Source organism: Eubalaena glacialis, chromosome 18, assembly GCF_028564815.1.
Source record: "Eubalaena glacialis isolate mEubGla1 chromosome 18, mEubGla1.1.hap2.+ XY, whole genome shotgun sequence".
Taxonomy (NCBI): Eukaryota; Metazoa; Chordata; class Mammalia; order Artiodactyla; family Balaenidae; genus Eubalaena; species Eubalaena glacialis.
In genome coordinates, this window is record NC_083733.1 from 53,298,815 (window position 1) to 53,313,353 (window position 14,539).

Genomic DNA, 14,539 nt, shown 5'->3' on the forward strand with positions numbered 1-14,539 from the left:
AGGCTTCCTCTTAATCATGTTGATTATGGTGACAATTGGAAGTCATTTAAGTAGGCCAAGTTAAGAAATGTTCTTTCTTGATGTCCCCAAAGGAATTGCCACACAATAACAGTACAAAATATCATCCACCGCAAACTTGTCAACAGGGAACTCCTGACACAGTGTGACCAGCTAGAGTACCATGTTGTGGCCAAATTGGTGTTTCCTCAAGACCACTCAGATGGTTGTGTAACAAACTTATCTGAAGTATGTTCAAAAGAGCAGAGATGATTCTTGTATTGAGGGAAAATGGCCCTAGGGAGGGCTCTTCTGAAATGGCCGCCCATGAGGAGGGGCGCTGTAAACAGGAGCCTAGTGCATGCATAGGGGCTTTGACGGACCGTAGAAGCTTCTGGCATGTGTCAGGAATAGGAAAGAAACATGGTGAAAATTTCAAATGAAACAGGAAGTCCAGTGAAAAGACAAGATATAGGACTTCCTTTGACCCCAGTCACCCAGTCCTGCCCAGAGGCTGCCACCATTAGCAGTTACAGAGGTAGCCTGTACATCTAGAAGCATTTATCTTGTCTATTTGATTTGATAAGGATTTGATATGGCTCTCCCATTTCCTCTTTGCTCTCCCACTGCTCGTTTGCTCATGCGGTTCCTCCCACACTGACCTCTTCGTTGTGACAGGAACCCTGTGAGCTAATGAGAAGGTCAACGCACCAGGCTCGCTCCAGCCTCGAGGCCTGTGCAGCTGCTGCTTGCTCTGTCTGCGAGGCTTAGCCACACAGCTCACTCCCTCCTGCATTCAGCTCTTCCCCAAATACAACTTAGTGTGCCCTTCCCTGGCCACTCGACCTACCAATTCAACTACACACACACACTTTGCAGCCCTCACCCCTTTGGTTTCTTAAGTATTTACACTAATTTTCCTGTATTTTGTTTATTCATCCTTGATAATTGTCCCCCCACCACTAGAATGTAGTTTCTGTGAGGACAGGGATTTTAAAAAAAAAATATATATATATATATTCCCTCTTTCATCATTTTATTATGAAAATTTTCAAGCATACAGAAAAAAATGGACAAATAGTACAATAATTGCCCTTATACCCACCACCTAGTTTTAACACTTGTTACTATTATGTCATATCTACTTTGTATATGTGTACGTGTAATTTTTTCCTGAATCATTTAAAAGTGCTTTCCAAACATGCTGACAACTTCACTCATAAGTACTTAAGCATGTATCTTTGAAAAATGCCATGTTTCTTCAATACGATTGTCACTCCTAAGAAAAACTAACACGAATTCCCTAACATCTCATATTTATATTTCCCAAATCATACCCCAAAATCTTTTTACTGTTGGTTTTTTTTTTAATTTAGTTTATTTTTTATTTATTTATTTTTGGCTGTGTTGGGTCTTCGTTGCTGTGCGCAGGCTTTCTCTAGTTACGGTGAGCGGGCTTCTCATTGTGGTGCGCGGGCTTCTCATTGCAATGGCTTCTCTTGTTGCGGAGCACGGGCTCTAGGCGCGTGGGCTTCAGTAGTTATGGGTCGCGGGCCCTAGAGTGCAGGCTCAGTAGTTGTGGCGCACGGGCTTAGTTGCTCTGTGGCATGTGGGATCTTCCCGGACCAGGGATCAAACCCATGTTCCCTGCATTGGCAGGCGGATTCTTAACCACTGCACCACCAGGGAAGTCCGAGTCCCAAATTTAGTAGTGAAGTTGTCTCTGGGGCGGGATCAGGTGGCTTCAAATGCCATCTGCAGTGTATGCACCTTAAAAAAACAATCTGCAGTGAATACAGAAAATACTTAGATTTGACAAAGCTGGGACGTAAGGATGTAAGTGTAGGTTACATTATCCCTACGTTTTCTTGTATAGTTGAAATATTTTATAATAAAAAAGTTTGAGAAAACTTTCCTTTCACCACTGCCCATGGAAAACAAAACATCTTAAAAATAAATACAATGAAAATGTTACTATTAAATTCTAGTGAGACACTGAGGCCTGTTGAAACCTGCTCTAAGCAAGAAAGGAGAGGTGTTTAGGACACAGTAGCATCAAATTACTGAGCCTCTCTCCATGGCACCGTCTGAAGGACTGGTTAGAAATGGCTCATCTTCTCATCATATGAGTTTTGTATCATTTCATGCCATTTCACCTCATGTCCATGGAATGGCTAAAATTATCTCGTGCCCTCTTTTGAAAACACCGCTTTTAACACATCGAATATGTTTCTTTTGAAAGGATCTACCCTCTTTAGAATAAGGCATTGGAATAAAAAAAAAATACAGAAAAGTGCACTTATCGTGAGGGTACCGCTTGATGAATTTTCAGAATCTGAATACCCCTGTGTAACCAGCGTCCAAATCAAGAAAGAGGAGCCCCCTTCCTGTCCCCCCGCCCAGTCACATGCTCCCAAGGGTAACCACTCCCTGACTTTTATCATTCTAGATTGGTTTTGCCTGTTCTAGAACTTCCTATCTAGCATCATACAGTGATAGTCTTTTGAGTGGCTTTTTTCATTTAGCGTAATGCTTTTGAGATTCATCCCTGTGGTTGTGTGTATCCATAGTTCGTTCCCTTTTGTTGCTGAATAGTATCCATTATATGCATGTACCATCATGGACTTATCCATCCTCCTGTTAAGGGACACTTGGATGGTTTCCAATGTGGGGCTGCTATGAATACACTCACAGCCTTTAGTAGACGCAAGTGGGGGAATTTCCAGGGACAAATGGCCGGATCATAGCATAGGCGTATGTCATCTTTAGGAGATCTTGGCGTTGTGATTTTTATCATCAGCCTTCTGAGCATCTGAGTAATTAGCACTTCAAATTTTATTGTTTTGAAGACTAGCTTATATAACAGTAAGAAAGAATAGTGAAAATTCAAGTTTGACATCAAAACACACTGGGTTCTTGTTTCAGAACAAAATGAATCCCTTTTACGACAGGTGACATATGCCTCCATTGATGAAAACTTTTTGCTTTTACTAGACATTTTATATAACTTCCAATTGCTTATAGTTATCAACTATTTGAAAATAAAAATATTTCATATTATTAGTATGGTCCTATTATTTTGCAAGTTACTTTAGCTAAAACTTATAAAATGTATTTGACAGGTTATATACATTATTATTTCAATGTACTCATTAGTCCTTAATATAGATGTAAATCAACAGAGAAAAACTATTTTAAATGTTTAGTGGATTGACTAAAAATCAAATTTTAGTGGATAGTGGATTGACTAAAAATCAAATTATCCATTTTAATCGGAAAACATCTCATGAGTCTTATTACCAAGCCAGTATCTTGACGATTGAATTTTAAGTTCCATTTGTTTGCCCATTTCTCACTGGGGAAAGCCAAAGCACAGAGAGAAAACCAAGCAAATGCGTAGCTCTCCGGGTTGAAAAGTTCTGGGGAAGGACGGGCCCAAGTCACCCTTTTCGCCTGCAGAATCAGCCTTTTGCCACTAGGGGGCGCCACCGGAGAGACCGTGGGCCGCTCCGGAGCGCTGCTGGTGAGGCGCGGCAGCCCACTGCACACCAGGCCCGAAGACACCCTTTGCAGATATCCCCGGCCTCAGTTCCCATCGCCGCCCAGGAAAGTGGTCTGATGGTACCCATTCTGCAGATGGGCAGATGCACACGCCAGGCCGCACGGCACGGAGTAGGCGGAACAGGGATTTGAACCGAGGTCTCTTCGATTCCGCAAACTGAAGACATTTCCACCCACGGCTCCACCTCGCTGTGACCCTGCTTTGTCCGCGCGTTTGTGGTGATCGGGGGGGCCTCCCACCAAGCCCATTCAGGGTGCCCGTCCCTTTTGCTTGCACACTCCTCTCCCTGCTTGCTCGCTGAACACTCATCTCAAAATCCCGTCACACACCCATCTCCTTCCATCCTCCCCTTCAGCTCAGAGACCGAGCACCAGCATCCCGAGCATCCCTCCCACTTGCCTCATCTCCTCCCACCTCCCTGCCTCATCCAGCTGCCCTTGCCTGCTGGGGTCCCTGCCTAGACCTCCCCTTGGGCTCCCAGCCTTGGAGAGGTGGAGCCACCAGTAGAGGATGCAGTTCTGGGCTTGCAGACACACGTGTGGGTTTTTTGTTTGGTGTGTTTTTTTTTAATTGTTCATTTATTTATTTATTTATTTTTGGCTGCTTTGGGTCTTCGTTCCTGCTCCCGGGCTTTCTTCTAGTTCTGGCGGGGGGGCGGGGGAGCTACTCTTCCTTGCGGTGCGCGGGCTTCTCATTGCGGTGGTTTCTCTTGTTGCAGAGCACAGCTCTAGGTGTGTGGGCTTCAGTAGTTGCAGCATGTGGGCTCAGTAGTTGTGGCTGTGGACTCTACAGCACAGGCTCAGTAGTTGTGGCTTACGGGCTTAGTTGCTCCGCGGCATGTGGGATCTTCCCGGACCAGGGCTCGAACCCATGTCCCCTGCCTTGGCAGGTGGATTCTTAACCACTGTACCACCAGGGAAGTCCCCTTACTTGTGGGTTTGACCTGGATCTCTCCCTCCTCCCAGGAAGGCTCTAGTCCTGAGGAGAGACATCAGGTTGTGCGCTCGCCCTCTCCACCCCGCCCACTTCCACCACCATGACAGACTGGGAACCAGAGGCCACTGCAGGTCACCCTGCTCATGTGGCCAGATATTAGCACAATCTGGAATTTCAGGTCTGTAAATCACTTGGGGGAGGGGGCTCATAAAACTGTTCTCCCATTCTGATCTGCTGGCTTGACCTCTTGTCCCCTCCTCCAGACACCCTCCCCCCTTCCAGGAAACTGGCCCAAGGAGGGGCCTGGGCATATATAGGGAGCCACTGTGGGAGGGCCTGGCCAGAGAAGCTTCAGGCAGAGAAGGTAAGGATGGGGCTCTGGGGGTCTGGATGGGCCAGGGGAGCTGGGGAGGTCTGAGGCTAGGGGTGGGGGGCAGCCCTGAGCTCTGGCCAGTCACTGCCCCACCCAAGGCTTTGTTTCCTCTTTTTTATTTGGCCAAGCCACTCAGCTTGCGGGATCTTGATTCCCCAGCCAGGGATTGAACCCATGTCCCCTGCAGTGGGAGTGCGGAGTCCTAACCACTGGACCACCAGGGAACTCCCTCCTCCTCTGTAAAATGGCCCACTGCCAGGGCTGTGGGAGGCTGGGCACACTTGGTACCGGCTTGGGCCCATCAGAGAGCTGGCAGCAGCCCCTGGCAGCTGGGGTGTGGAATGGGGGCAGTGGGTCCTCTCCCGGCCCCTGCCTGGCCTCATCCCGGCTCGTGTGTCCCAGGCAAGACTATGGCTTCTGCGGCAGCAGCAACAACAGAGAAGGGGTCTCCAGTTGTGATGGGTCTGCTGGTCGTGGGAAACATCATCATTCTGGTGAGACATTCCCTGGTGCTGGGAGCCCAGTGGGTGGGTGAAGAGGAGGGGGGCGTTCCTGAGCCTGGGAGTGGGACAGCTGAGGGCCCAGGACTCACCTAATGGCCAGTGTCGCCTGGCTCTCAAGTCAGAACAGCCCCGATTCGAATCCCAGCTCTGCCTCTCCCCAGCTGTGTGATCGTGAGTAAGCAACTTTACTTCTCTGTGCCTGTTTCCCCATCTATAAATTATGTCCTCTCTGTGGGCATTGTTGTGTGGATTAATCCATGTATGGCCCTCAGCTCAAAAAAAGTGCTTGACCAGTGCCAGCTATCATCATTAACATGATTATAGATATAAGGTGCCTGATTGGTGCACAGGAAACCAATAGTAATGTATAATAACAATGTCTTTTAATTATGTGATACCTGTACATGGCTCTGCAGCCAGACAGCCTGGGTTCAAATCCCAGCTCTGTCAATTTCTACTGTGGGACTTGGGGCCAGTGATGTAACCTCTCTGGGCCTCAGTGTTCTCATCTGTAAGATGGAGATAAAATAGGAATGCTGAGAGGATAAAATGAGTTATTGGATTTGTGCTTAGGCCAGAATTTGGCACACGTGGTTGCTATCTGTGTTGGCCATAACAGCAGTAGTGCAGGAGAGCTGGTAACAACGATGATTATCACACAGAAAGCAGTTTCAAGGACCAACGCACACAGTAAATACTCTATGAGAGTTAGTTTGATTTTTGGCGAAGGTATCCACTGAGCAATCTTCCTCTCTCCTTGTTCCCCATCCCAACAGGTAACCAGATTTTTATTTTCTCCAATATTTCTTTAAGCAAATAGGAACCTATATACCTATTTTCTCCCCTTTCTTGCCCCAAACGTAGCTCATTCCACACCCTGCTCCGTGCCTCCCATTTCCTCCTGCGCACATTCTCTGTGCACATGAGTCCTCAGACAGCCTCCCTGCCCTTTTCCACAACTGCCCAGCCCTCCACTGTGTGGCATCCTGGCTCCTTTACCCACGGTGCTGCGGGGAATAACCTTGTGGGTGTGTGATTTTCCTGCCTGGGTAGGTGTATCTGGAGGATTGATTCCTGCAAGTGGAATTGCTGGATCAAAGGGTTGATGCTTTTGTAATAGTTCTGGCCATGGCCAGACTCCCCTCCTCAGGGAATAGCAACACTCTTCAGGGGAGGCGGGCTAACCCAGCATCTCCTCGGTGCCAGTCATGAGCTCCAGGCTTTGCATGTAGCATCTCTTTATATCCTTGAAGCCACTGGCAGCTGGGGTGTGGGTAGGGGAAGGGATCTGGCTGGGTCCTCCCTTCCCTCATGGCCTCCTGCCCACCTTCATCCCTGCTCATGGAAGGTGACATCTTTGCCACTCTTACTATGTGCCCACTTTACCAAGAGGGCAGTAGAGGCTCAGAATGGGGAAGGCCCTTCTCACGGAGACTCATGCAGCCGGGGCTGCTGCCCCTGTGCAGGCCTTGCTAACCGGCTGCCCTGTCTAGCTGTCAGGCCTGGCCCTGTTTGCTGAAACGGTATGGGTGACCGCCGACCAGTACCACGTGTACCCACTGATGGGCGTCTCGGGCAAGGATGACGTCTTCGCCGGTGCCTGGATCGCCATCTTCTGCGGCTTCTCCTTCTTCGTGGTGGCCAGTTTTGGTGTGGGCGCAGCGCTCTGCCGCCGCCGGTCCATGATCCTCACGGTGAGGACCCAGGAGGAAGGGCTGGGGACGGCTGGGCACAAAGGTCACCCTCACAGAGTCGTAATAACAACCACACTGCAGCCACTAGTGTGTGTTCCGCATGGCACCACACTTGGGCCTTCTGGCAATCAGGTCATTTAATCTGCCCATAAACTAATAACCTAGGCTCAGCTGTTACCCCCATTTTGCAAAGAAAACTGGGGCACAGGGGAGGCAGGGAAGGAAGCTCTGCCTGGGAGGATGGCTCTTAAGTAGCAGGACTGGGATTTGAACCTCAGCTGGTTGGTCTCCAGGGTCTGTGCTCGGGAGCTCTGTTGATAACAATGACAATAATAATAGCACAGCAACCATTTAATGAGCGCTCACTACATTCTACATGCTTTACATAGATTAGTTCATTTGTTCCTCACAACCCACCGTGAGGTGCCATCGTCATCTTCATCATCATCATCATCTTCATGGCCCATTTGACAGAGTTGAAACAGGCTCAGAGAAGTGAATCCACTTAACCAGGGTGGCACAGCAAGTGAGTGACAGAGCCAGGATTTAAACCTGAGCACTTCAGTGCTTGAGCCTAGGCTCCTAATCTCTGCCCACAGCAATAACCCACACCCCCCAAGTACCTCTCATGTTCTGACACTAGTCTAAGCACTTTAGAAAATGAGCTCCTTCAATCCTCCCAGAATCCGTCTGAAGTTAGTGCTTCTCTACCCATTTACCAGATGAGGAAACTGAGGTTCAAAGAGGCCCACTGCCCAGATGATAGGGAGACCAGGGATTCCAATCCTGGCCCCACTGACACAGAGCCAACACTGGGTTTTCCCCAGCTGAGGGCTTTTTGGATTCCCAGGAGCAGCTATTATCCAATCCACAAATGTTTATACAGCAAGAACCATGTGCCAAACCCTGCGCTAGGCACTAGGCTATTTTGTGAGCAAACCATAAAAGCCCTTGCCGTGGGGGAGGATACTCTCATGGGGGAGACAGTGACCAGGCAAGGGAGAGCTGGAGCTGGGGATGGGAAGGGGAAGATCTTGCAGGCAGCGAAAGTGAAGCCCCAGGGTGGGGGCTGGGGCGGGGGGGGTGCTGGGGGTTGGTAAGGGAGTGAGCCGCTTGAGTATCTGCAGAAAGAGCATTCCAGGTGGAGGGAACAGCAAGTGCAAAGGCTCTGAAGCCAGAGGGGACAGGAGTCCAGTGTGGCTGGAGCCAAGTGGGGGTGAGTGAGTGAGTGAGAGGAGCTGAGGGCGGACAGGGGAGGAGAACAGCAGCGGGGGGAAGTTTGCTGGCCTTGAGGGGAGAGAGGGGAGAGAGCGGAGGTGGGCCTATCAGGTGGACCTGCAGGCCTTGGTAAAGACTTTGGCTTCTCTATGAGTAACGTGGAGCCATGCAAAGGCTCTTTTCCTTTCCTTTTCTTCTTTTTTTTTTCTTTCTTTCCTGCATTAGTTCTCTGGCAGAACAATTTAACCAAAGTCCTAAAAGTTCACCCAACTAGTAAAAGAAAAAAGGTCTGTGTCTGTCTCTCCTATTAGTTTGTCATTAACTAAGACACAGATTTTTTTTTTTCATTATTATGGGAAATTTCAAACAGACTAGAGGGAATGGCACGATGCACCCTGTGTACCTATCGCCTGGTTTCCACAATATCACCCACACATCGTCCCCTCTACCCCTACCCTCTGCCTGCCCACATTTTTCTTTCCTGGGGTATTTTGAAGCACATTCCAGACACCAAGTCACTTCCCTGTAAATACTTGCGTGCACATTTCTCTGAGTGATAAGGATGTGGTTTTAAAGCAGCCAGGCGTGTGTGGCCACATCACCTCGTCTGGGCAGTGGAGCTGGCACATCCACACCCCACGCCCTGTTGCTTTAAGGGTGAGGGGAGGGGACAGCTGAGGATCAGAAAAATAATTTTCATTAAACACCAATTAAAGAGCTTTTTCAGGTTTGGGATTTTTTGTTCTTTTAGTTTTCCCCAACCACTGTACCACGGGCACATTGTGCAAAATTCACCCCAGTCCCTTCCTATCTATCTTCCAATACCCAATCTGTGTTCAGATGTCCCTGGTTGTCTCGGTAATGTGTTTATTTTTTTCTTTTCTACAGTAGGCATTCATTTTACTGCATCCAAGCCAACTGTTAACAGTTAAGGGAATACCTTACATATTTTTGTTGATTGCATTGCCCTGTAACGTTTTATTTTAAAAAATTTCAAACATACAGAAAAGGTAAAGACTTGCAAGGTGAATACCTGTATATCCCCCACGTAGATGTTTCCATTCACATTGTCCTATACTTTTTTTTTTAACATCTTTATTGGAGTATAATTGCTTTACAATGGTGTGTTAGTTTCTGCTTTATAACAAAGTGAGTCAGCTATACATATACATATATCCCCATATCCCCTCCCTCTTTCGTCTCCCTCCCACCCTCCCTATCCCACCCTCCCTATCCCACCCCTCTAGGTGGTCACAAAGCACTGAGCTGGTCTCCCTGTGCTATGCGGCTGCTTCCCACTAGCTAGCTATTTTACATTTGGTAGTGTGTATATGTCCATGCCACTCTCTCACTTTGTCCCAGCTTACCCTTCCCCCTCCCCGTATCCACAAGTCCATTCTCTAGTAGGTCTGCATCTTTATTCCCATCTTGCCCCTAGGTTCTTCATGACCATTTTTTTTTTTTATTTAGATTCCATATATATGTGTTAGCATACGGTATTTGTTTTTCTCTTTCTGACTTACTTCACTCTGTATGACAGTCTCTAGGTCCATCCACCTCACTACAAATAACTCAGTTTCGTTCCTTTTTATGGCTGAGTAATATTCCATTGTATATATGTGCCACATCTTCTTTATCCATGTCCTATACTTTTTAAAAAATTGTGTTTCTGGGCATTCCCTGGCGGTCCAGTGGTTAGGACTCAGTGCTTTCGCCACCAGGACCGGGTTCCATCCCTGATCGGGGCACAGCCAAAAAAAAAAAAAAAAAAAAAAAATTGCATTTCTGTCATGGATCCATCCCTTGAGGGGTGAGACGGCACAGGCTTGGCCCTGACAGGGGCTGCCCCTGCGACCCTGCCTCCCTCTCTCCGCAGTACCTGGTGCTCATGCTCACCGTCTACATCTTTGAGTGCGCCTCCTGCATCACGTCCTACACCCACCGAGACTACGTGAGTCGGGGGGAGGACAGGCGAGGGGCACGACTTCCAGGGGCAGTTTGGTGAGGGTCTTGGGCCGGCAGTGGAGGTCGATCTCTCTCCCCACCCAGCCCCGCTGGACCCTGTTCTTCCCGGCCCACTGCAGATGGTGTCCAACCCATCCCTGATCACCAAGCAGATGCTGACCTTCTACAGTGCAGACTCGGACCAGGGCCGGGAACTCACCCGCCTCTGGGATCGCATCATGATTGAGGTGGGCGAGGGTAGGCAGGATGGGTGGGGAGGGCTGGAAGAGCTGAGGCTCTGACCAGGTCTCCCATTATGGCCCCCATTAGGGCTCCCATTATGCCCATTGGTAGATGATATCCACTCATGTGGTTCTTACGAGGGAGGGGCTCTGGTCCTTGCCATTTTCGAGATGAAAACAGGCCCAAAAGAGGGAAAGTCACTTGCCCAGGGTCATATGGTTGGTAAGGGGCAGAGCTGGGATCCAAACCTAGATCCAGAGCCCCTGCTCTTAACCACTGCACATGCTGTCTTTTTTGTTGTTGTTGTTGTTTTGGCTGCATTGGGTCTTCGCTGCTGCGCACGGGCTTTCTCTAGTTGCGACGAGCAGGGGTTACTCTTCGTTGCGGTGCGCGGGCTTCTCATTGCCATGGCTTCTCTTGTTGAGGAGCATGGGCTCTAGGCACGCGGACTTCAGTAGTTGTGGCACACGGGCTCAGGAGTTGTGGCTTGCGGCCTCTAGAGCGCAGGCTCAGTAGTTGTGGCGCACGGGCTTAGTTGCTCCGTGGCATGTGGATCTTCCCAGACCAGGGCTCAAACCCGTGTCCCCTGCATTGGCAGGCGGATTCTTAACCACTGGGCCACCAGGGAAGGCCGCACCTGCTGTCTTAATAGTAACAATAGTAATAATAATAACAGATGGTGGTCCAGTGGTTAGGACTCCGTGCTTCCACCACAGGGGACTCGGGTTTGATCCCTAGCTGGGAAACTAAGATCTGCATAGCGGCGAGGCAGCGGCCAAAAAAAAAAAAGAATTGTTCAATTAAAAAAATAACAACAACAAACACTTAAGAGCACTATGTTTTGTTTAGCACCGTTCAAAGCACTTTCAAGCTTATTTAATCCTCACAACCAGTCCATAAAGATCAGCTCTTTAGCGGTGAGGAAACCAAGGCAGGAAGCTGAGGGTTTGCGTGAGCTCACACAGCTGGTAGGTCACAGAACCAAAAGGACTCAAACCCAGGCTGCCAGGTTCCAGAAGCCACGTTCTTAACTAAACTCAACATGATACGGCAGCACAAGAGGAGAATATTGAGGACCCAAGGGAAATTGAGGTCGCCATTTGGTTCGTCATGCAGCTAGCCAGGACTGGGACCCAGGTTTGAAGGAGCCTATGTTTTCATCATTTGAGAGTCACAAATTAAACACCCACGGGGGTCAGGAGAAGCCAGAAATCTGCCTTTTGGTGTCACTTACCTCAGGTTTTGTTGACAGCTAATTAAAAAAAAATTTTTTTTCCAATGAATTTGTTTTTCAAAACAATTTTAAAATAAATCATGAGTGTGGGTGTGAGCCAAATCCCCCATCAGCCTCGGGGTGCTGGGACAAGTACCTTCTGCTCCTTTGCTCACACACAGACACTGCTGCCCCTCTTCGAGGAGGCCCAGGATGTGGGGAAGTGCAGGCCAACCGTATCCTTCCTCGCTGTGTGACCTCAGGGGAGCGGCTGTCCTCTCTGAGCCAGAGTCCGCCTGACCCCTGCCTCTCTCTCCAGCAAGAGTGCTGTGGCACGTCAGGTCCCACGGACTGGGTGAACTTCACATCAGCCTTCCGGGCCACCACCCCAGAGGTGGTATTCCCCTGGCCCCCGCTGTGCTGTCGACGGACTGGCAACTTCATCCCCCTCAGTGAAGAAGGCTGCCGCCTGGGCCACTTGGACTACCTGTTCACCAAGGTGTGTCTCCTCCCCGCTGCTGTGTCTGTCAGTCTATCTGGCCCTCTCTGGTTCTTCTCTTTCTCCCTCCCACTGTCTGTCTGTCTGCTCCTCCCTCCCATCTGGCTTTCTCCTTCTCTCCCCTCCCTCTGACTCTCTCAACTCTCCATCTGTCCCTCCCTCCCTCTGCAAGTCAGCGGGATGAACCCCGCCCGGTTCCGGTTTGATCTGATCCAGACCTGGCGGCGCCTGAAACTTCTCAGCTTGTCTGGGGATAAGAGCAACAATAACAGTACCAGCAGCACAACACCAGTAACAACCAACATTTATTGAGCTTTTACTTTGTACCAGGCCTCCTTGTAGGTGCTTTAAGTTTTTGCCTTATTTAATTCTCACCACAGCCTTATGAGGTAAAGGTTATAATTATCTCATTTTACAGATGATGAACGTCACTAGTGATGGATGGAGTTGGGATGTGATTTCAGGCAGTCAGGCCCCAACCAGGTGCTTTAACTCCTGCAAAGGGAATGCAGAGGCAGAGAGAGAAACCAGAGGAGGAGAACCGGTCCCCTTGGCTGCCTGGGGGCCCTTCACCGTCATGCCTTAGATCAGGTGTCACAGAGAGGGGAGCCTGCATGCAAACCATCACTGCCACCAGAGTCGGACAGCCCTTCCTTGAGCCCTGGCTCTCTGCAGAGTGCTTACATGCATCATCTCACAGAATCACCACGACTGCTTTCGGAGGGCAGTGCTGTCAAAGATCGCCATTTCACAGATAGCAAAACTGAGGCTCAGAGGGTCAGAATCATAGCTAGGCCCCATAGCCAACAAGCGGCAGAGCTGGCCCCCAGCTCCGTCCTGCCTGACTCCAGGGCACACACCCTGAATCTTTGTTCTTGGCTGCTTCCAAATTGGGCCAAGCAGGGGTCTACATGAAGGCGACAGGTGTGGGGCTCTGGGCCCACTCAGCCTTACCTCCAAATGAGGAGGTGTCAGAACTGGACTGATCCTAAAGGCGTATTTCAAACCCTTGGAACTTGGGGGCAGCATGGAAAGCCAGCCCAAAACAAAATCACCCTCAGACTATCATAGGCACCATCGGGGCAGCACCTGCTCGTGCAGGGCCTGGGTTAACATCACATCCCTGGCTCCCTGAAACCACCCTGGGAGGGAGACACTGCTGGGATCCCCAGGGTGAGACACCCACTTCCTCGTGGTCCCACAGGTAAGAAAACCAAGGCTCGAGGCAGGAAGTGACTTTCCCAAGGGCGCCCAGTGACTCTTGCTTTCAGCAGCCAGCCTCCCCAGGCATTTTCTCAGACCCCCATGTTCCCCCTGCCCAGGGCTGCTTCGAACACATTGGCCACGCCATCGACAGCTACACGTGGGGCATCTCATGGTTTGGGTTTGCCATCCTGATGTGGACGGTGAGAGGCGGGAGCCTATGGGCTGGGTGGGATGCGGCTGTGAGGCTGGGGCGCCCCTCACCTGACTCCTCCTCTCCAGCTTCCTGTGATGCTGATGGCCATGTATTTCTACACCACGTTGTGAGGAACAAGAAGGGAAGTCCACGTGCACACTCGGCTCCTCCTCCTGCTCCCTCCCGCTGAGATGGCCGCCTCACCTCTCCCTTTCCCACCTCCTCCACCCTTCCCTCTCTCCACTCCAAAGATGTCTTACCAGGTTTCTGAACCCTGCTGGGAGTCGGGGTGCCCTGAAACCCCTGGACATGTGTGCACGGACCCTTAGACCTTAACCCCATCTCACTTGGCTGATTCCTGGCCCATCTTTCAGTGTCAACTTAAAGTCCTGTCCTGGGAGGGGGGGTGGGACGCTTCCCTGATCTTACCACCCCATTCGCGGATGCCTCTCTTGTAGCTCCCTGAGTTCCTCCTTCATGCTGGATGTCGTCGTCATCACTGAATAGTTTGTGATTGTCTATTTAAGCTCTGGTAGACTGGGACTGCCATGAGGGGAGGGACAAGTTCTGTTATGGTTACTTTAATATCCCCAGTATTGCCCGGCACAGGGCTGAGCATGGATATTCAATAAATACTGCTTGAATGAGTTAATTTGTTTTCTTCGGAGGCCGAGGCGAATAACCAGAACTCTTCCAATGGAAGTGGCAGAAACCCAACTGGCACTGACTGAAACACAAAATAGAAAGTACTGGCTCGTGTAACTGAGTCAGTAAGGCTGGCTTCAGGCATGTCTGGATCCAGGGGTTCAGTCTAGATTTCCAGGAAACCTGCTTCATTCTCAGGCAGGATTTCTCTGGCAACACGAGACTTGCATCTTCATAGCTAAGCAACAGAGCAGCGAGAAAGGGCCTCTTTCCCAATAACTTTTGCCAAGGTCAGGGATTAAATCTCACTGAC

At 49.7% G+C, this 14,539-nt stretch overlaps 1 protein-coding gene across 3 annotated transcripts; it reads left to right on the forward strand.

The window, feature by feature from the left end:
* The first annotated feature begins 4,707 nt into the window (after positions 1-4,707).
* On the forward strand, positions 4,708-14,228 carry UPK1A (uroplakin 1A). 3 transcript variants are annotated; one of them, XM_061174171.1, is made up of 8 exons: positions 4,708-4,859; positions 5,271-5,362; positions 6,865-7,065; positions 10,160-10,234; positions 10,368-10,475; positions 12,003-12,182; positions 13,505-13,588; positions 13,668-14,228. In XM_061174171.1, the coding sequence occupies exons 2-8, from the start codon at positions 5,279-5,281 to the stop codon at positions 13,710-13,712; spliced, it is 777 nt and encodes a 258-aa protein (XP_061030154.1). In that variant the 5' UTR covers positions 4,708-4,859; positions 5,271-5,278; the 3' UTR covers positions 13,713-14,228. The 3 variants fall into 3 exon arrangements, with proteins under 3 accessions (XP_061030154.1, XP_061030152.1, XP_061030153.1); XM_061174169.1 differs by lacking the exon at positions 13,505-13,588 and having other exon boundaries at positions 4,772-4,859; XM_061174170.1 differs by lacking the exon at positions 10,368-10,475 and having other exon boundaries at positions 4,773-4,859.
* Positions 14,229-14,539: the final 311 nt, after the last annotated feature.

Excerpts from the sequence above, each read along its gene's own strand:
- UPK1A (XM_061174171.1), top strand. The coding sequence starts at position 5,279 with ATGGCTTCTGCGGCAGCAGCAACAACAGAGAAGGGGTCTCCAGTTGTG. Across the intron at positions 10,235-10,367 it reads CCTACACCCACCGAGACTAC|ATGGTGTCCAACCCATCCCT; the intron begins GTGAGTCGGGGG and ends GGCCCACTGCAG. Across the intron at positions 10,476-12,002 it reads GGGATCGCATCATGATTGAG|CAAGAGTGCTGTGGCACGTC; the intron begins GTGGGCGAGGGT and ends CTCTCTCTCCAG.